This window comes from Schistocerca cancellata, chromosome 1, assembly GCF_023864275.1.
Source record: "Schistocerca cancellata isolate TAMUIC-IGC-003103 chromosome 1, iqSchCanc2.1, whole genome shotgun sequence".
NCBI classification, from domain to species: Eukaryota; Metazoa; Arthropoda; class Insecta; order Orthoptera; family Acrididae; genus Schistocerca; species Schistocerca cancellata.
Genome location: NC_064626.1, coordinates 733,286,396 through 733,309,554, shown reverse-complemented (window position 1 = coordinate 733,309,554; position 23,159 = coordinate 733,286,396). Strand labels below are relative to the sequence as shown.

The following is a 23,159-nucleotide window of genomic DNA, read 5'->3' as shown; positions in this document are numbered from 1 at the left end:
ATTAACATGTTTCATGACTTAATACCACATCTTTCCAAGGTATATGGGAATGAAGTTGCTCATCCTTGTAGGGAATATTTCGGGTGAAATGTATTCAATTTGGTTTTGCAATAACTGATCCACGACTTGACCTAGTAATTCTTGTCATCAGAATAACTCCATTTTTAGTATTTCTGACTGTTGAGCTTAACTTATTTAGGGAGAGGAATCTGCTTCAAGGCAGACTTACATCTGTAGTAAGCAGAATGATCAGAAAAGTTCCATTGAAACCAGCCTTTCAGTATATGCATTTAACTTCATTTATTTCTTTAATGAACAATACAATGCAATACAATACAATACAATTAAGTACAATACAAATTTAGAAACAAACTTAGCTTTAAATAATGTGTTTATCTTTGGAAATTATTTTGCACAGAATGTGCTCAGCTAAAGTCACTATATACAGAAACCCGACTTCTTCATAGCATGTGCATCAGAAAAATTCTGACATTCCATTCCTTCAGTTGTCAAAGTATAGCCTTCCAAACACATCAGAGTTGCAGCAGGTCCCTCGTATTGGCATCTACATCAACATTTACTGCTTCATCTGTAACTGTTTTATAAGTTTGTTAGGGTCACAAATAAATGCGTACAAATTTAAACTGCATGTATGTTATGTGAGACAGTTAATACTTCTGTTTGTACTTTCATGTAACAATTGTGAACATCTTAAATTTTTTGGATTAGCTTTCACTCAATGTGAGTTACAACCAATAGTGAGAATGAATGAACAAGAAAATAAGGCAGGACATCCACTGTGGAAAACTGCTACAGACAAAAGAAAGATACCCTTGCACCTGATACAAATAATTAATCTAATATTATAAAATCGCCAGTTTCAGAATATCAAGAATATTATGAAAAGGGTAGATTGCTACTTACGGTATTGACAGGAGTTGCTGACAGGCACAATGAAAATAGTATCACACTTTGAGCTTTCAGCTAAAGCTTTTTTCAGAAAAATTATTCACACAAGTAAGCACACATGACCACTATCTCTGGCCAGAAAGCAGTGGAACTGAGGCACAACCATGAACAATCACGACACCCTCCTACGCCAACCCATTTACGGGCCACCTAGAGGAAATCTTCCTAGCCTCCCAAAACCCAAACCATTGGTCTGGTTCAGGGTCAAGACACCTTATCTTCATTCCTTCACAATCTTAACACCTTCTCTCTAATCTGCTTCACCTGGTCTTCCTCAATCCAGCATGTCACCTTTCTGGACACTGACAACCTTTTCTCCGACGGATTTATTCCCATATCTGTCCACATTAAACCCACCAACAGTACCTGCATTTCGACAGCTGCCATCTCTTCCAACACCAAAAAAATTCCTCACATACAGCATGGCCACCTGGGGACAGCATGGCTGCAGTGACAAGAACTCCCCTGCCCAGTATGCCAGTATGCTGAAAGTCTCACAAGGTCCTTCACAGGTAGGCACTATCCCCAGAAACCTAGTCCACAAATACATTTGCCATGCCATATCCTCACACATCCCTGAGAACCAGCTACAAAGGGTCCAGGGTGCACACAGGCCTCTGCACAAAGCCAAGGTGGTGCAGGGTTCACACACATTGGGAAGGTGGCAGGTAGTGTGAAATTAAGCTGCCAATGCAGTAACAAAGCCAACTCCAGGATGTAGCAGAAGAGGGACACACCCCATACTGGCAGTCAAAGGAGTCATTGGAGGCGGCATAGGATGGGTGACCAGGCTTGGCAGACAAGTGACAGGCATATCCGCTGAGGAGAACATCACAGTGGTATGGCAGCATTAGCACAGCAGCTTCTGCATAGAGACTCTCAACCACTCAAGTGTAAAAGGTGCCAGTGGCCAAATGGATGTCGCAGACATGCAAATGTATAAACGAAACATCCATAATCTAATTTCAAATCAACAAGGGATCAGTACAAACCAAGGAGGGTGGTCCGATCCACTCCCCAGGAAGCACCATTGAGGACACGTAGGACACTGAGGGACTGGCCAGGTTAGACACATGGATGACAAAGCAAGTTTCTAACTGAGCCTGAGCCCCAGGAATTTGTAGTTTCAACAGGCGGAAGAGCAACAGGATTAAGATGTAAACACAGTGGAAGAAACCCACTGTGCCACAAGAACTTTATACAAATGGTTTTGTCTGTGGAAAAGAGGATGCCACTGTTGATGCTCCACAGTAAAGACAATCGAGACATCATTGAAGACGCTGCTCAAGGAGACAAATCCATGAAGAACTGCAATAGATTGCAAAATCGTCAATGAAAAGGGAACCGGGGATGCCTGGCGGGAGACGCCACAATATTGGGCTAATGGCGATAAAGAGGGTGACACTCATGATGGCACCCTGAGGCACACAGATTTCCTGGATGAAGGTATAAGACAAGGCAGAACCCACATGTACCTTGCAAACTAGGAAATGGAGCAGGTGGCCTCAGAAGCCCCATGTGTAGATAGTATGGAAGATATCAGTCCTTCAGCATGTTCCATATGCTTTCTCCAAATAAAAAAAAACACAGCCACAGTCTGGTAATTCCACAGAAAGCCATTCATGACATGAGTTGGCAAAGTGACGAGATGGTCAACTGCAGAACAGCACACTCAAAATCCACATTGTGCAGTGGTTAGCAGATTGTGAGACTCAAGCCACCATACCAGCCGAGCACGAATCATATGTTCCATCACCTTGGTAACACAGCTGGTGACAAATTGGGTGGTAGCTAGCAAGGAAGTGTTTATCCTTATCGGGCTTGGATATAGGCATGACAGTGGCTTTATGCCAGCATCTGGGAGACATGCCATCTGCCCAGATGCAATTGTATGTATGAAACAGAAAAGTGCTTGCCTCCAACAGAAATGTGCTGCAACACCTAAATGTTATCATCATCCAGCCCTGGGGTGGAAGATCAGGAGGAAATGAGAGTGTGATCTAGCTCCTGCATAGTAAAGGCGGCATTGTAGCATTCACAATTCTGAAAGTTGAAGGGTATCCCCAGAGCTTCCTCCACTCGTTTCCAATGGAGGAAGACAGGGTGATAGTGGGCAGAGCTAAAAATCTCTGCAAAATAGCGCCCCAAGGTGTTGGGGATAGCAATAGGGTCCCCTATGACATCACCCGCTACAGTCAGGCTGGAAATTGGGGAATGGACCTTGGTCCCAGGGAGACACCTGACGTTCGCCCACACTATGGAAGAGAGTGGGACTGTTAAAAGAACTAATAAATGAAATCCAGTTAGCTTTTTTGATATCCTGAAGAACATGATGACATTGTGCACGCAACTGCTTATAATGAACACAGTTCACTATCATAGGGTGAGCATTAAAAACATGGAGAGCGCGTCTCTGGGCACGCCTCAGTCCACCAGGGCATAGTGCAGTAAACATGAAGTGTGAGGAATGGAAAATTCTGTGGTAGTAAGGATAATGTTTATAAGGTATTGTACCTGGTCTTCACAACTGGGAAAATGTTGTTCATCGTAGGTTGCCAGGGAGGTGTAAAGCTTCCATTTGGCCTTAGAAACATGCCAACTGAATCTGCACCTAGGTGGGGCAGGAGACAGCAAACAGATAGCACAGGGGAAATGGTTGCTTGAGTACGTGTCGGAGCATTTAAGATGACGGGCAAGCTTGGCAGTGCAGAACAAAACGTCCAAATGGGTGTAGGTGTGCATGGAGTGTGAAAGGAATGTGGGTGCTCCAGTATTAAGGCAGATGAGGATGAGTTGACTGAGAAGGTTGGCCAAGAGGGCCCTCTTTGACAGGTTCTGGGAGAGTCCCAAAATGGATGGTGCACACTGAAGTCACCAAACAGCAAAAAGGGGTGAGGAAGTTACCCAATAAGCTGGAGAAAGTCTGCCCTGGTGACACTGAATGACAGACGGATGTAGATGGTACAAAGAGACAAGGTGAAACGAGTAAGGCAATGCGGACTGCAACAACTTGCATCAGGATGTGCAGTGAGATGGTTTGACTATGAATGCCAACCTGGATGATCAGCACGACTCCTATGAGATGGAATGCTGTCCTTGGGGGAGAGGGATAAGGTCGAAACAGACGGAAAGCAACGCAGGAAATCAAAGCGATTGCAAGGACACAATTTTGTTTCCTGAAGGCAGAAAACCAGTGGACACTGCAATTCCAAGAGCAACTGCAGTTCCCCCTTGTTGGATCTAATGCCGCAAACATTCCATAGGAGGAGAGTCATGAAGGGAAAGGGGAGAAGGGAGAAAAAGAAGCGTAGTCACTTCAGTAGCTGCTGAGAGTCAGCCTTCGACGACACACTGCCACAGACCGCAGAGGCTGGAAGATCCTGCTCCACGAGATCTACAAAGGCTTTAGCATTCACACTGGGTCTTCCAGTGGATTTCAGGGCACAGAAATGATTGGCAGTGCGCAGCAGAGAAATGGAGTTTGGCTGGCAAGGGTATCATGGGATGACACCATTGAAGAGGGTCTCTAAGTCAGTGGAGGAGGAGATCATTTGCCTTTGTTTGGTTTCTTGGAGCCTTTGCAGTTGGAAGGTGAAGACTGAGGTGTTTGCTGGCTGGAGGGACATAAACAGTCTTTGCGAGAGTGTTCCTTTCATCCTTTCCAGCCTGCCTGTTATGTAGCAGATAATTTGGTGGCTTGGTGCACAGATGGAGGAGAGGAGGAGGAGGAGGAGGAGGAGGAGGAGATGGGGATACTACCATAACACTGGGTGATTTTGCAACCACGGAGCTGAATTTGATGTTGCAAGTCCGTATGACCGTGTCCTTCATGGAGCAAGGTGTAGCGAGAATAGTACCAAGTGCCAGGTGGTAAAGAACATGGCTTCTGACTAGCCAACACTTGCGAGAAACAGGGTAAAGCACTTTTTCCTTCACCTGAATCACCTGGACAGCTCGCTCATCAAGATACTAAGGACATTCTCGGGAGGAGGTTGCATGGCCACCATTGCAACTGATGCAGCGGGGAGAAGGAGGTGGGCAATTGTCCTTGTGAGCATCCCTACCACAAGTAGCACATTTGGTTGGATTTCGACAGGACATTCAAGTGTGGTAGTAATGCTGACATTGGTAGCAGTGCATAGGGTTTGGAATGTATTGTCGGACCATGATGACTTCACAGGCTGCTTTGATCTTCGAAGGAAGCACTGCTCTGTCAAACTTGAGAAAAAGAATGTGTTTTGGCATGAAGGATACATCAACCTTATTCCATCACCTGTGGACTGCTGTAACACATCTCCGACAGCGCGCTTCTTCCAGCGGGGGATCTCCCTCAGAGGGGGGGCTCAGCTCACCCGCCTTGGGTGAGTGTCAGTAGTTCAGCAGCTGTAGCCTGAAGTTTAAACAAAGGGACCAATTGGTAATTTGGGAAAGGAACACCTCAGGCAATTACCCTTCGCTAGACCTGACCTGTACCAGAGGTACAGGTGAACCCTAACTGTCAAACTGAGGCTGGGAATTATGCATTACCTAGTTACCTCTTATGTGTCAGGACATGTGGCCTGGCCTTGAGGAGTGCACAGGGAGAAAGGATAAATGAAGAGGAATCTCAAACACTGCAGTGGAGGAAGGATAGGAGACGGAGAACGAATAAAGAAAGAAAGAAAAAACAGTGGAGGAACTGTTCTGGCAGCCTTGTCCAGGCAGTGCTGACTCTTCTATCCCTTTCCCTTCCACCCATATCCTGCTATCCCTCCTCCTCCCCTGAATCATTCCAGATAGCTACTTCCTTTTGATGTGACATCACTGCATTCTGGCCAGAGCCGCCAGAGATATTGGCCATGTGCGCATGAGGTATCCCTGCTTGTGCGAATTTTCATTTTTTTTCTGAAGAAGACTGGCCAAAAGCTCAATGCGTAACAATTTTTGTCGTGCCTATCTGCAACTCAATATTTCACCTTAGGATGAGGAGTACTCCATCCTTTCAATAATATTATTGATATTGAAACCTGGATGTTCCATAGTTCGATTTTTCCTAATAGCAGTTCCAGAATAAACAGATGTGTCATTACTGATAACAGCGTAGATCTGACTGGTGCACTACTACACTGAGATAGGCACAGCGAAATTTATAATGTTTATTTTATACACTGTGGTCTATAAACAGTGGCTTTTCTCCGTAACAGCTTCTTAGAAAGACAACAGATTGGTTGGGATGATGATGATGATGATGATGATGGTATTTGGATCTGTTTTAGTAACATCTGCTGATATACCCACCAGTTACAGGAGTCAGATCCCACTCAACTGGCTGCAGATTAACACAGAACGGGTCATTCAAATCAAGACCCTCATAAATGTCTTTTTGCTGGCCAGTCTCCATATCTGATAAGTTTTCATCTGAATCATAATGCTTATCATCTGCTTCACTTTCATTTTCAAGCCCATGTATTAAGTGTTCTAACTGTAATTGCTCCAGCTGAAAAATATGACAACTACATTAAATGTTGAAGTGCAATTACATTACAAGAACATTCCAGAACATCTGCAAAGAGTTGTTGCATTTAAATTTACACTGCAACATATGACAGTGACACTCAGTTTAAATGAATGCCTTGTATTGTGTTTCCACAAAAAACTTAAGGTGAAACCATGAGCATGTAAGGTAAGTTTGTGTATCAACAATAAGAAATGGATGGAGTGCCTACTCATCACATAGATAAGGCACTGAGTAGCATATGCATTAAAAAAAGACTGCTGGATATTATCAGCTGTTGGATTAAATACTTTTGTCTGTCTCAAAAACGCGAGCGCCTGCCGCCCCCCCCCTCCACACACACACACACACACACACACACACACACACACACACACACACACACACACACAGTCATTTCTAGATGCTAAAAATGATTATCCCTGTAAGTATATTTGACCATATTTGACAATGAATACGCTGCCTTTGACATTCACTGTGAGATGCAACATAACAAATTTTGGAAGGACAAAAATGCATCTCTTGATTATGGCTACAGAGCAGAAATTGCAACAGAGTATTCAGAATGCAATAAGATAAGTCACATGGTGAAAGCATTAATATTTAGATGGTTTTAGGATCTTCTTCTCTGTACGCATTTTTCTTTCTGAAAGATGAAATTTTAATTTCACAACTACAAAGGCTCCAAGAATTTCTAGTTGATCACATTTGACAAAAACTGATTTCTCGGTACATACTCTTGTGTATTCAACTGATCTACTTGCAAATAACCAGTTTGATAGTGATTGTATTCTGCCTCATTGTTTCACTACATTACATATAACTGCCATGTAGCAGAGTTCTTGACCTTTAAATAACTTTATTAATACAAAGCAACATTTTTTATTATGCAACTACTACATGATCTTTCTCTATCTTAGCATTGAAGTAATTTTTTTCTATCTACGAGATAAATTAATGCCTTTCACAATTTTTAACCATATTTCTGGTTTGTAATTGCTTGTGGTTAATTATTACCAGAATATTGTTTCACATTCACAGATCATTTTCCTCTGATATATTAATTATTAAAACATTTGTCCTGAAACAATCAATATCTTGTTCATGGACTGAAAAACTTAATTGGCTGCTACAGTTCCATTTCAGCAGTAATGTCTCAAGGTATTTTTTTCTCTGAGGGTTTCATATATAATTTATTATGTCCAAGATCACTTAAAAATTACAACATTCACATTACCGGTTTCAGCACTTGATTGCCATGTTCAGACGTCATTAATCCGCAAACAGTTTCGTCAAGAAATAAAACAATTCAAATTAAGCATTCCGAACATCACGAAGTCTCATAAAATGTGTCAATGAATACATCACATCACATATTAAAAAGAGTCAGAAGACAGTATGTACAAACCAATCCAGCCAACATAAGAAGACATACGCACAGCATTCCTTACATTCCTCAGAGCTACCTCAAGCAAAATTGGGTGCATGCTACGTAAATGTGGTATTAGACCAAATGTCTAACCTCCGCAGAAAACTGAGGATTTGATGCATCTAGTGAAAGACAGCCTTTGATGTCAGAATAGTGTCTAGAAGGTGGCAAAATTATGCAGAGCAGACCATCTGCACCATAGCAGAGCTCTGTGCACTGAACACTGATATCATGTTAAGTACATAAATCTAAGAGAGTGATATATATATAATCCTTAAAGGAATAGGGGATGCTGCAGTTGGTCTCTGTTTCCCTTCAGTCAGTCAATCACAGCCTGGTGGGGAGTGGGGCATACTGCTGCATTACCAGTTTACAGCTTTTGTGCATGCAAATCCCACCCGCCAGGTGACATCACCACCAATGGAAGTAAATATCAAGTAACATGACCCGGCTAAACAGAAGCTTTAACAGCACTATAAAGGAAGTGGACTTTGCTCCCAGCTGATGAAACTGATGGTGATAACCTTCAAAATCTCAAGTTTTAACTCCAATCTTATGCTGTCTGAGTACTGATAAAACGTTATACTACTTTCTTTCATGATTATTAAACCAAGAGTTAGCAACCATTTAATTGGGTTCTGTACAAAATTCCACCAGGCAGTTTCCCTTTCCATTGTCCCCCCCCCCCCCATTTATGTTGTTGTTCTATCCCCTTTTCTACTTTTGAATTACAGTCCCCCACTGCAATTAAATTTTTGTCTCCCTTGTCTTCAGTCTGAAGACTGGTTTGAAGCAGCTCTCCAAGTTATTCTATCTTGTGCAAGCCTTTCCATCTTTGCATATCTACTGCAACCTACATCAATTTTCACCTGCTTACTGTATTCGAGCTTTGCTCTCCCTTTACAGATTTTGTCCTCCACTTCCTTCCATTACCAAACCGACAATTCCTTGATGCCTTAGGAAATGTGGTGATCAATCAGTCTCTCCTTTTAGTCAAGTTGTGCCACAAAATTCTTTATTCCACTTAGATTCAATACCATCTCATACGTTGTTCAATCTACCTATCAGATCTACAATTTGTTTTGCAGCATAACATTAGAAAATGCTACTATTCTCTTCTTGTCTGAACTGCTAATTGCACACATTTCCCTTCCAGGTAAGGCTCCACTCTACAAATACCTCCAGAAAAGTCTTCCTAACCTTTAAATTGATGTTAGGTGTTAACAAATTACTCTTTTCTTGTAGCTGCCAGTCTGCCTTTTATAACGTCTCTACTTCAGCCATCATCAAACTATGGAAAATCCAGCATGGAATGTACAATATTACAAAAAGGATAGTTGCTATTCACCATATAGCAGAGATGCAGAGCCACAGATAGGCACAACAAAAATAATGCCGGGGAGTGAGCTTTCGGCTAACAGCTCTTCTTCAAAATTAGACAACTCTCTCTCTCTCTCTCTCTCTCTCTCTCTCTCATACACACACACACACACACACACACACACACACACACACACACACACACACACAAGGCAACCTGGTGGCGGCAGTAAGGAGGACACTGGGGTGGGGAGGGATAACAGGGTAGGGGTAGGGGATGGTAAAGTGCTGTTTGTGGAAGTGTAGAGGGACAAGGTTGAGAGAGCATAGAGCAGCTAGGTGCAACAGGAACAGTGGACATTAGACTAAGGACAGGGATGCCGGTAGTGGAAAAGGAGAGAAGTAAAGACTGAGGGTGCATTGGTTGAATGCTGTTGGATACAGGGCTTTGTAGTGCTGGAATGGGAACAGGGAAGGGGCTAGTTGGCTAAGGACAATGGCTAATGAAGGTCAAGGCCAGGAGCGTTACGGGAATGTAGGACATATTGGAGGGAGAGTTCCCACCTGCTCAATTCGGAAAAGCTGGTATTGGTGGGAAGGATCCAGACGGCACAGGCTGTGAACAGTCATAGGAATGAAGGATGTCATGCTGAGGGGCGTGCTCAGCAGTGGGGTGGTCCAGTTGTTTCTTGGTCACAGTTTGATGATGGCCATTCATGTGGACAGACTGCTTGTTTATTTTCATGCCCACATAGGATGCAGCACAGTGGTTGCAGCTTAGCTTGTAGATCACATCTATGATTTCACAGGTAACCTGTCTTTCATGGGAGGCCACCACTGAATATGGGACAGGTGGTCTTGCATCTAGGCCTATTACAGGGATATAAGCAAAGAGACAAGTGGGTTAGGAGCAGGGGTTGTGTAGGGATAGACGAGGATATTATGTAGGTTTGGTGGGCAGTGGAATACCACTTTGAGAATCATCAGTTATTCTGCTGCCTAAATAGCTTAACTCTCATACTACATTCCATCACCCCGATTTTTTCCTTTGTTGATGTTCATCTTCTAATCTCCTTTCAAGATACTATTAACTCCATTTAACTGTTTTAGCAAGTCCTTTGCTGTCTCTGACAGAATGACAATGACATTGGCAAACCTTAAAATTATTTCTTCTTCCTGAACATTAATTCCCTTTCCAAATTTCTTCTTGGATCTCTCCACTCGTCGTTCACTGCGCAGAGTTAATAACTTTAGGGATAGAATATGATCCTGTTTTACCTCCTTGTCAACTACAGATTCCCTTTCATGTTATTATGCCCTTGTAACTATAGTCTGGTCTCTGTAGAAAATGTAAAAATCATTTTGCTCCCAGTATTTTATCCCTGTTACCTTCATAATTTCGAAGTGTAGTCCAGTTAATACTGTTAAAAGCTTTCTCCGACCTATGATTATAGCATTTGTAGATCTAATCTTCTAAGGTAGGTCATAGGGTCAGCACTGTCTTGGGTTTTACATTTCCCCGTAACCCAAACCAATCCTCCCTGAGGTCAGATCCACCAGTTTTTCCATTTTTCTGTAAATAATTCGTGTCAATATTTTGCAACCACGACTTATTAAACTGACAGTTCGGTCATATTCTCACCTGTCAGCAACTGCTATCTTTGGAATTTTAATTATTATGTTCTACTTATATATCGAGTGAACATTAATAAAAACCAACAAACTGCACAGACAGATTCCTGAATGGGAATGGAGGAAAAAAGTCTTACAAACTTGTGTCCAGAAAGGGAAGGTGTGCATGCAATTACAACAAACTGTCTCTGAACACAGTACAGAGCTGCATTGCATACATGTCATGACAGATGTTCAAAGTGGCCTCCATGGAATGCCATGCACGCCTTCACACATCACATTGTAGATTGCTGCACTCTTTTTGCATGTTTTGTCCCCCCTCTGAATAGCGTCACAGACATTGTGAAAACATTGTTGAAGGGTCTGCCCATGAGCAACCAGTTCAGCGCCAAAGGCTTTTTAGATGTCCCCAGAGGCAAAAATCCATTGGTTTAAGTCTGGTGATGCTACAGGGTCCCTAAGTCATTTCCAACATCCAGGAAAGACGATGGTCTGAACTGTAACGCAGAAGTGAGGTGATGCTCCATCATGCAGAAACCACGTAACCTGTCGTACTGACAGAGGCACATTCTCAAGCGGCCCAGGTAGAGTATTCCGAAGGAAGTCCAGGTACATTCATCTGTAAAGGTGTTGTAGAATAACTACTGGTCCAAGTCCATTGTCACCAAGAAACCTTGCCCACTCATTGATGCTGAACTGATGCTGATGAGATGACTCTTTCATTCCTCAAGGTTTATCTTTAGCCCACAGATGACTATTATGCAGACTGATTATGCTAGTTCTGGTAAACGTTGCTTTGTCAGTAAAGATGACTGATGACAGAAATTCCATAATCATTATGGTCTGCTGTAAAACCAATGGGGAGGGGGATGCTTCACTTGTCGTAGAAGGAAATCTGCTGCCGATATTCCTTGTACTCATTGCAGGTGAGAGGGATAGTGGTGGTCATTGTGCAGGACACACATAATCTTACTTTGGCTTACATCATGTTGGCACACCACTTGCCTGGAGCTTGTACAAGGGTTTTTCTCAATATCCTGTAGAAACTGATACTCCAAATATGGTGTATACATGGTGCACTACCTTCCAGCTTGTCTGTCTGTCTGAAAGGACCCATGATTCCACAAACACCCAAAATGTTTCTGAGTGTACTAGTTTTGGTATAGCCGTGCTGCCCCTCAACCGTTCCCATCTGATTGGCTGCGCACAAACACCATCTCAGTTTTTCCTGATGTGAATACCACACCATTTTGCTGTTGTATTTCTTTCTCCTGCTCCAGTCCAACATCACCTAAAGCTCTGTCTGATATTAAACAACCTATGGTTCCTTCAATTTATCCAGGTTGAATCCCATCACTTTAACTTTTTGCAATTTCCTCAGTTTTAATCTGTGCTTCATAACCAATAAATTATGGCCAGAGTCAACATACACTTTGTGATCAAAAGTATCTGGTTCATATTAGGTGCTTGTGCTGCCACCTACTGCCAGGTACTCCATATCAGCGACCTCAGTAGTCATTAAACATCTTGAGAGAGCAGAATGGGGCACTCCACGGAACTCACGGACTTCGAACATGATCAGGTGACTGGGTGTCACTGCATCAGGATCCACTGCAAGTCTTTGACAGTTAAGTGGGAGGTGAGAAAACTTTTATTCCATAGTCGAGCAGCTGCTCCTAAGCCACACATCACGTCGGTAAATGCTGAAAGACGCTTGGTGTAAGGAGTGTAAACATTGGAAAAACATTGTATGGAGTGACAAATCATGGTACACAATGTGGCGATCCAATGGCATGATGTGGGTATGGTGAATGCCTGGTGAACGTTATCTGCCAGTATGTGTAGTGCCAAGAGTAAAATTTGGAGGCTGTTGTGTTATGGTGTGGTCATGTTTTTCATGGAGAGGGCTCGCACCCCTTTTTGTTTGGCATGGCACTATCACAGCACAGGCCTACATTGGTGTTTTATGCACCTTCTCGCTTCCCATTGCTGAAGAGCAATTCGGGGATGGTGATTGCAACTTTCAACAACATTGAGTACCTGTTCATAATGCATGGCCTGTGGCAGACTGGTTACACGACAATAACATATCTGTTAATGGACTGGCCTGCACAGAGTCCTGACCTGAATCTTATACAACACATTTGGGATGTTTTGAAACACCGACTTCATGCAAGACCTCACTGACAGACATCAATACCTCTCCTCAGTGCAGCACTCTGTGAAAAATGGGCTGCCATTTCCCAAGACAGCTTCCAGCACCTGATTGAACATATGCCTGCGAGAGTGGAAGCTGCCATCAAGGATAAGGGTGGGCCAACACCATATTGAATTCCAGCATTAATGATGGAGGGGGCCACAAACTTTTAAATCATTTTCAGCCAGGTGTTCGGGTACTTTTGATTACATAGTGTATATCCTTGGACATGACTTCAGTTTAAAATCTGGTTTTGAAATCTCTGTCTAACCATTATATAATAAACCTGAAACCTTCCAGTGTCACCAGGACTCTTCCACATATGCAACCTTCTCTCGAGATTTTTTTTAAATCAAGCATTGGCCCTGGTTACATTACACCATGCAAAATTCTACCAGGTAGCTTTCTCCTTCATTACTTTCCCCCAATCCATATTTTCCTTGCTGTTACCAAATTCCAGTCACCCATCACAATCTTTGATCTCCCTTAACTACATGAATAATTTTCTTTACATCATCATATTATTTCAGTAGCTTCTTCAACTGAGATGCTAGTTGGCCTACAAACTTTTCCTACTCTGGGTGGGTGTTCACTTCCTGTCTATAATGGCTACTACAATGCATTAACTATGACATTAAGAGTAACTCCCATTATTATTAGGCCTACTCCTGTATCACCCCAATTTTCTTTTCTTTTAGGTACCCTGTAGTGACCCAACCAGCAGACCTATCCCTTCTGCATCTGCACTTCACTAATTCCTGCTGTATCAACAACTAGCTATTCATTCCCTTTGTAACTTTTCTAACCTACCTAACTACGACACACTGAACGTCAGAATGGCAGATTTGTTTTGGTTGATGATGGCATCATCCTGAGCAGACCCATCCACAGGGGACTATTTTACTGCTGGAATATTTTATCACCGAGGATGCATCATCATTAAGCAACACAGTTGAACTGCTTTCCCTTAGCAAAACCAAATAACAGCGATAGTTTCCCCTTGCTTTCAGCCATTCACAGAAACAGCATGGTGAGGTCATCACTAATGTTACAAGGCGAGATCAGTCAATAATTCAGACTGTTGCCCCTGCAGCTACTGAAAACGCTGCTGCCCCTCTTCAAGAAACAAGGGTTAGCACTGTCTCTCCAGATTCCCCTCTGTAGTGGTTGTACCTATGGCACAACTATTTTCTTTGAGGAATACAAGCTACCCCACTTCAGCAATGTCATCTCCATGAACAATCTCAGTCTTCACAGCTAGTAGGCATATAACCTTTTACTTATTTGGCGAGTATTAGCTTCGTAGTTAGACCTATCTTGGCCATGATGTGTTCAGTATGCTCTTCATACCAGCTCACCCACATATTTATTTTCTTATTATAACTACTCTTATATTACCCCTAGAAGACCAGTTCTTCCAGTTTTCCCGATACCATTGCCCTCTTGAGTAGTCCCTGTCTGTACATCTGACTGCAGGAGGGGGGGGGGGGGGCATATTATTTCCTGAATAATTTACCCAAGAGGGTGCCACCATCTTTAAATAACACAGCAGAGCTGCATGTCCTCACAGAGTGTATACATGGGCAAGGGAAAAATTCCCAGATTTCTTGGTTAAAAAGAAATTTTCCTACTTGAAAATACATTTTTTCTGGAGGGGGGGGGGGGGGGGGGAGGGGGGAGGAAGAGAGAGAGAGAGAGAGAGAGAGAGAGAGAGAGAGAGAGAGAGAGAGAGAGAGAGGGAGGGTCATTTTGGGAAGATCTTTTGTGCACAGCAACAGGTACACTCCATTTTCGTAGTATGAAAGTATAAATATATTGTTCACCAAATATAGTATGTTAAGTTTCCAAAGCACTGAAATCGAGATACCAACATGTTTTGTCAGCCAATCGCAAATCACTTCACATTATCTCGCCACCCAATGACAACAGAGTATAGGACATACGATGTAGTCAGTCCATAGCAACATCACTACTACGCAGTGCAAACACACAAACAGGAAAAGTTGATGTTTAAATTAACATACGCAGAGTCTAGCTACAAGAAAAGCTAAGCTTTCACACATAATATCAACCTTTTTTTTTGTATGTGTTAACCTTTAAGATTATCAAACACGAATGTGCCAGTAAAATTTTGCTAGTTGGCTGCTCCTTAAAGTGTTAAGTTTTGAAAGAGAGTCAAACGCACTGATTTAAGAAACCGATTGCACAGTCTCACTAGTAACTTAATTCATCTTGCATAAAAGGAAATTTACTTTGAAAGTAACACTTCTCAAACCACCATTCACAATATTTTCCCACGACCTGTTAGAAATGTAGACAGTTGTGTATGATTCACACACACTGAAAGCAGTCTGTTACCAAGCATTACATAGTCTTCGTCCTAAATATTTTGACACATTTTGCTGTTGGCAGACATTTGTTTGCAAACTGTGTTCTGTTGTTTTACATGGAAGCATTTTCTTTGAAACTTAAGTTTTATTATGGTGTTTTTCTCTTTCTTGTTTATGTTTTATTCTTGCATATTACAAGTCAAAATTGCAAAAAATTAACTGAAAACTAAAACAATGAAACATTCCCTGAATTCTAAATTTGTTATGTAAACACTGTTTGGCCTTTTAAACTGGCATGACTACCACCCAGATATCAGTCAGGATGAATGGGCAAAGGCAGAGGGCATATACAAGCAAAGCACAATATGCTGTTGCAGAGCATGCTGCACAATACGAGTGTCCTGACCTCGGTGCCTGTTTCACCACATGCTCCATCTGGATTCTTCCCCCAGACCCCAGTTTCTCAGACCTCTGCATGTGGGAACTAGCACTATAACATGTCCTTGGTTCTCGCCACCCATCTGGCCCTGATTTACATTAATTCCTTCCGTCTCAGCATTTATTCACGGTAGCCACTCCTTTCTTCACTACATTTTGGTTTTCTACATATTTCGTTTTCTGACTTACCTATTTTTCGCTGTGCCCCTTTGACATCTGTTACATACAATGCAATTAGCTTTAAGCAGCAATCTGTCTTGCATGTTACCCTGTCTTCTACCTTTAAGCTCTCAGGTTTTGAAATCTCGTCCAGTGCAGTTCCCAACAATCTGTCTTTTCTTCTCATCCCGTCCAGTAAGTCTCCCCTGACCTGGGATTCTGGGTGACTTTTCTAAACTGTACCCATTTTCCTAAGTCACTCCAGTCCTTTTCCATCACCCCCCTTCCTTCCCCTTCAACTCTTCTGCCAGAAGAAGGAGTCCCTAGCTCTGAAAGCTTGTAAAAGTTAAGTCCTTTTGTGTGCGTGCGCGTACCCCTGCCATAGCTTAGTGAGTAGATTTTTGTTTTATCTATCCATTTATATTATATTCATATAGTAAGGATTGGTGGTCTCTCCAACTTAATGTGGCTGATATAGAATTAACATTGGTGGATTCTTCTTTCAGGAAAAATCTTCTCTGCATGATAGGCAGTTTCTGACTAGTCTGTATCTGAGTGTAATAAATGTTAGCTGAGCAACTGTTTCCATCTCTAAAGAACATAGACACTGATATTGTACAATCCTTTTTTCTTAGATGGTTTCAACATCATTTTTGCAGAATTTATGCCAGTGTTAACAGTATTGATTCTTGATGAAAGTACACTGCTCTGCAAAACCTAAGGGCAGGTTAGATAAAGTAAATTAACTATTTGTTGGAAATGAATGAAAGTTGGGACCATCTCGCCAAAGGTCTCTCAGTCTTGCACAGAAACTTGGATGTCACAGAGTGCGAGGTCAACATGACTGTAGCGAATAAAGGGACTGCCTTCACAACATGAGGCAGTGAACAGCAAAAGAATGGTCAAGCGAGCAGTTTCAGTGCATTCTGATAGTGATAGTGGTCTGCTTAACAACATGCTACAGAGACAACATCTGGATGACTTCACAGAGGGAAGACTCACCGAAAAACTGGAAAATGGGCATGGTGTGACAAGCGTTGACCAGGATTTTGGCATTCCTCATAGTACTATTTCCATGCGCACGAGGAGCGTTCCGAGCCACAATCACTTCTGCCACTGTGTACTACATTGTGCAACACTCAAGGAGGGACCCACATTAAACAGCAGGTGCAACTGCATGCAAACTAATACTCCACAGTGTCATGGCGATGGTCCCTCTGCCTGATGACCAGTATGTTGTGTTCCATTAACACCTGCACATCATCAGCACTGTTTGTGATGGTGCCAAGAGCATAGGGACTAGACCAATGATGAGTGGAGTCACACACCCTCCTCAGATGAAAGCAAATTCAGCAGTACCCTGGAAAAGCGATTCTGATCATACCCTTGTATGTAAAGATGTTTTTGTTTTGGTTTTAGGGCGCAAAACTGCTATGGTCATTAGCGCCCGGTCTGTGACTTAGGAAGCAGTAAAAAACCGAAAACGGAAACCAGCAGCAATGGGAACGAAAGTCATAAAATTGGAGAAACTAAAAGCAGAAGGAGGGCTTAAAAATTCACTACAGAAGGGGGTTGGTTGTCCCAAAAAAAAAAAAAAAAAAAAAAAAAAAAAAAAAAAAAAAAAAAAAAAAAAAAAAACTTCAAATGACCGGACCGACGTCATTTCACTGGCACGAATGAACTCTAGAACGTGATCGGCCAATCGCGTGTCATCTGCTAAAATTGACGATATATCAGGCGACAGCTGTAGACGGGCGCGTAACGGATTAAAATAGGGGCACTCAATTAAAAGGTGTCTTACCGTCCACAGCTGAGAGCAGTGGGGACAGATTGGGGGAGGATCGCCGCTTAAAAGATGTCGATGGCTAAAAAGACAGTGCCCTATCCGGAGTCTAGTTAAAATTACCTCCTCCCGACGACGCGTTCGGGAGGAAGAGGTCCAAACACAAAGAAGAGTTTTTACGTCCCGCAATTTATTTTGGGGAAGTGTCGACCAGTGCGCGCGCCATAAATGAACAACACGACGACATAAAACGCTCCGGAGATTGGCGACAGGAATCGATTGAATTGCTGGCCGAAGAAGAGAGACTGCAGCCTTGGCTGCAATATCGGCCGCCTCATTTCCGCAGATACCAACGTGTCCCGAGAGCCAGAGGAACGCCACAGAGACGCCCCCCACGTGGAGCAAGCGCAGACAGTCCTGAATCCGGTGGACCAGAGGGTGCACAGGGTAAAGAGCTTGGAGACTGAGGAGAGAGCTGAGAGAATCGGAGCAGATAACGTACTGTATCCGCTGATGGCGGCGGATGTAGTGGACAGCCTGGAGAACAGCGTAAAGCTCCGTAGTATAGACCGAACACTGGTCGGGAAGCCGAAAGTGATTTGGGGTGTCACCAACAACATAGGCACTTCCTACACCTAACGATGTTTTTGAGCCATCGGTGTAAATAAATGTGGCTTCCGTCATTTGTGCACATAGAGCAGCAAATGCCCGACGATAAACAAGTGAAGGGGTACCATCCTTGGGAAATCGACAAAGGTCACGGAGCAGGCAGATCCGGGGACGGAGCCAAGGCGGTGCTGTACCCCAAGTTGTCAAGAGGGTTTTAGGAAAGCGGAAGGAAAGAGAATGGAGCAGTTGACGGAAGCGGACTCCTGGTGGTAGTAGGGAGGAGGGGCGGCCTGCATACCCTACATCAAAGGAGGCATCGAAAAATATGTCATGGGCTGGATTAGCAGGCATGGAAGACAAATGGCTGGCATAACGACTCAGAAGGACTGCTCGCCGATTGGACAGCGGAGGTTCAGCAGTCTCAGCATAAAGGCTTTCCACAGGGCTGGTGTAAAAAGCTCCAGACACTAAACGTAATCCACGGTGGTGGATAGAGCCAGACGCCGAAGAATAGACGGCCGAGCAGAGGAGTAGACTATGCTTCCATAGTCCAATTTCGAGCGCACTAAGGCGCGATAGAGGCGGAGAAGGACCACTTGGTCCGCTCCCCAGGAGGTACCATTCAGGACACGGAGGGTGTTGAGGGATCGCAGGCAGCGAGCCGAAAGATACGGAATGTAGGAGGACCAGCATAGTTTTCTGTCAAACATAAGACCCAAGAATTTAGCGACGTCTGAAAACGGAAGGTTGACAGGTCCTAGATGTAAGGAGGGTGGAAGAAACTCCTTACGTCGCCAAAAATTAACACAAACTGTCTTACTGGGAGAAAAACGGAAGCCGGTTTCGATGCTCTAAGAGTGGAGGCGATCGAGACATCCTTGAAGACGTCGTTCAAGAAGGCTGGTCCGTTGAGAGCTGTAGTAGATCGCAAAATCGTCCACAAAGAGGGAGCCCGAGACATCAGGAATGAGACAATCCATAACTGGATTGATGGCAATGGCAAACAGTACAACACTCAGCACGGAGCCCTGGGGTACCCCGTTTTCTTGGGAGAAAGTACGGGAGAGAGTAGTGTTCACCCGCACTCTAAATGTGCGCTCTGCCATAAATTCGCGAAGAAAAAGGGGCAGCCGACCTCGAAAGCCCCAAGAGAACCGTGTGTGGAGGATGCCTGTCCTCCAACAGGTATCGTATGCTCTCTCCAGATCAAAAAATATTGCTACTGTTTGGCGTTTCCGGAGAAAATTGTTCATGATATAAGTTTCTTTTTTTTTTTTTGTTTTGTTGTGGTTTTAGGGCGCAAAACTGCTATGGTCATTAGCGCCCAGCCCGTGACTTAAGACAGTAAAAAACCGAAATTGAAAACCAGCAGCAATGGAAACAAACTCATAAAATTGGAGAAACTAAAAGTAGAAAGAATGCTTAAAAATCCAGTACAGACAGGGGGTGGTTGTCCCCAAAAAAAAAAAAAAAAAAAAAAAAAAAAAAAAAAAAAAAAAAAAAAAAAAAAAAAAACTTCAAATGACTGACGTCATTTCACTGTCACTAATAAACTGGAGAACGCGGTCGGCTGAGCGCGTGTCATCTGCTAAAATCGACGATAGATCAGGCGATAGCTGTAGACGGGAGCGTAACGGATTAAAATAGGGGCATTCAATTAAAAGGTGTCTGACCGTCCACGGCTGAGAGCAGTGGGGACAGAGTGGAGGAGGATCACCGCTTAAAAGATGTCTACGGCTAAAAAGACAGTGCCCTATCCGGAGTCGAGCTAAAATTACCTTCCCCCGACGACGCGTTCGGGAGGAAGAAGTCCAAGCGCAAGGAAGGGCTTTCACTTCCCGCAATTTATTACGGGGAAGTGTTGACCAATGCGCATGCCATAAATGAGCAACTTGGCTACATAAACCGCTCCGTAGATCGGTGAAGGGAAGCGACTGAATAGCTGGCCGAGGAAGAGAGACTGCAGCCTTGGCCGCCATATCGGCCGCCTCATTCCCACAGATACCAGCGTGTCCCGGGAGCCAGAGGAACGCCACCGAGACGCCCCCCAGGTGGAGCAAGCGCAGACAGTCCTGAATCCGGTGGACCAGAGGGTGCACAGGGTAAAGAGCTTGGAGACTGAGGAGAGAGCTGAGAGAATCTGAGCAGATAACGTACTGTATCCGCTGATGGCGGCGGATGTAGTGGACAGCCTGGAGAACAGCGTAAAGCTCCGCAGTATAAACCGAACACTGGTCGGGAAGTCGAAAGCGATTTGGGGTGTCGCCAACAATATAGGCACTCCCTACACCTAATGATGTTTTCGAGCCGTCGGTGTAAATAAACGTGGCGTCCGTCATTTGTGCACATAGAGCAGCAAATGCCCGACGATAAACAAGTGTAGGGGTACCATCCTTGGGAAATCGACAAAGGTCACGGAGCAGGAAGATCCGGGGACGGAGCCAAGGCGGTGCTGTACCCCAAGTTGTCAAAAAGGTTTTCGGAAAGCGGCAGGAAAGAGAATCGAGCAATTGACGGAAGCGGACTCCCGGGGGTAGTAGGGAGGAGGAGCGGCCTGCATACCCTACATCAAAGGAGGCGTCGAAAAAAAGGTCATGGGCTGGATTAGCAGGCATGGAAGACAGATGGCTAGCATAACGACTCAGGAGGACTGCTCACCGATTGAACAGCGGAGGTTCAGCAGTCTCAGCATAAAGGCTTTCCACAGGGCTAGTGTAAAAAGCTCCAGACACTAAACGTAATCCACGGTGGTGGATCGAGTCGAGACGCCGAAGAATAGACGGCCGAGCAGAGGAGTAGACTATGCTTCCGTAATCCAATTTTGAGCGCACTAAGGCGCGATAGAGGCGGAGAAGGACCACTCGGTCCGCTCCCCAGGAGGTACCATTCAGGACACGGAGGGTGTTAAGCGATCGCAGACAGCGAGCCGAAAGATAGGAGACGTGGGAGGACCAGCACAGTTTTCTGTCAAACATAAGACCCAAGAATTTAGCGACGTCTGAAAACGGAAGGTTGACAGGACCTAGATGTAAGGAGGGCGGAAGAAACTCCTTACGTCGCCAAAAATTGACACAAACGGTCTTACTGGGTGAGAAACGGAAGCCGGTTTCGATGCTCCACGAGTGGAGGCGATCGAGACATCCTTGAAGACGTCGTTCAAGAAGGCTGGTCCGTTGAGAGCTGTAGTAGATCGCAAAATCGTCCACAAAGAGGGAGCCCGAGACATCAGGAAGGAGACAATCCATAATTGGATTTATGGCGATGGCAAACAGTACAACACTCAGCACGGATCCCTGGGGTACCCCGTTTTCTTGGGAGAAAGTACGGGAGAGAGTAGTGTTCACCCGCACCCTAAAAGTGCGCTCTGCCATAAATTCGCGAAGAAAAAGGGGCAGCCGGCCTCAAAAGCCCCAAGAGAACAGTGTGCGGAGGATGCCTGTCCTCCAACAGGTATCGTATGCTCTCTCCAGATCGAAAAATATTGCTACCGTTTGGCGTTTCCGGAGAAAATTGTTCATGATATAAGTGGAGAGAGCAACAAGATGGTCAACTGCAGAACGATGCTTCCGGAATCCGCATTGGGCTGGTGTTAAAAGACTGCGGGATTCCAGCCACCAAGCTAAACGGTAATTCACCATACGCTCCAAAACCTTACAGACACTACTCGTGAGAGAAATGGGGCGATAGCTAGAGGGGAGATGTTTGTCCTTTCCAGGTTTCGGAACAGGAACGACAATAGCTTCCCGCCACCGTTTGGGAAAGGTACTGTCGGTCCAAATTCGATTATAAAGGTGAAGGAGGTAACGCAGACTAGCGGTTGATAAATGCAGCAACATTTGGACATGGATACCATCCGGTCCCGGGGCGGAGGAGCGAGAAGATGAGAGGGCATGTTGGAGTTCCCGCATGGAGAAAACAGTATTGTAGCTTTCGTGATTTTGAGAGGAGAAAGCAAGAGGTCGCACTTCCGCTGCACGTTTCTTCGGGAGAAACGCTGGCGGGTAATTTGAAGAGCTCGAAATCTCAGCAAAGTGCTGACCCAACGAGTTAGAAATTGCGACGGGGTCCACTAAGGTATCATGCGCGACAGTGAGCCCAGAGACTGGGGAGAAACTAGGTGCGCCTGAGAACCGTCGAAGCCGACTCCAAACTTCCGAGGAGGGAGTGAAGGTGTTAAATGAGCTAATAAAGAATTTCCAGCTTGCCTTCTTGCTATCGCGGATGACGCGACGGCATCGCGCACGGAGCTGCTTATAGCGGATACAGTTGGCCAAAGTAGGATGGTGACGGAAAATGCGAAGAGCACGTCGCCGCTCACGTATTGCATCACGGCATGCCTCGGTCCACCAAGGAACTGGGGGGCGCCGGGGCAATTTGGAGGTGCGTGGTATTGAACGTTCCGCAGCTGTAAGGATAACGTCGGTAATATGTGTGACCTCATCGTCAACGCTGGGAAAGCGACGGTCATCGAATGTCGCGAGAGACGAAAAAAGTGTCCAATCGGCTTGGGCAAACTTCCAGCATCGCGGGCGCATATATGGCAGTTGAGGCTGCAGTCTGAGGACACATGGAAAGTGGTCACTCGAGTGTGTATCATCAAGGGCGAACCATTCGAAGCACCGAGCTAGCGGAACAGTACCGACCGCAAGGTCCAAATGAGATAAGGTTGTCGTGGAGGCAGACAAAAATGTGGGGACCCCAGTGTTGAGGCAAACTAGATCCGCTTGGTGGAAGACGTCTAGCAATATGGAGCCACGTGGACAAGGATGTGGAGATCCCCAAAGCGGGTGGTGGGCATT

The 23,159-nt window shown here is 44.5% G+C and overlaps 1 protein-coding gene across 1 annotated transcript in view; it reads right to left on the bottom strand.

Moving 5' to 3' along the window:
- Nucleotides 1–275: 275 nt before the first annotated feature.
- The window catches only part of LOC126185396 (uncharacterized), a 51,698-nt gene continuing 28,814 nt past the window's right edge, over nucleotides 276–23,159 (bottom strand). The window contains exons 2-3 of the mRNA XM_049928125.1: nucleotides 6,247–6,445; nucleotides 276–595 (exon numbers count right to left, since the gene is read on the bottom strand). Coding sequence (XP_049784082.1) covers nucleotides 534–595; nucleotides 6,247–6,445 — 261 coding nt within the window. The 3' untranslated portion in view covers nucleotides 276–533. The remainder of the gene's footprint in view (nucleotides 596–6,246; nucleotides 6,446–23,159) is intronic.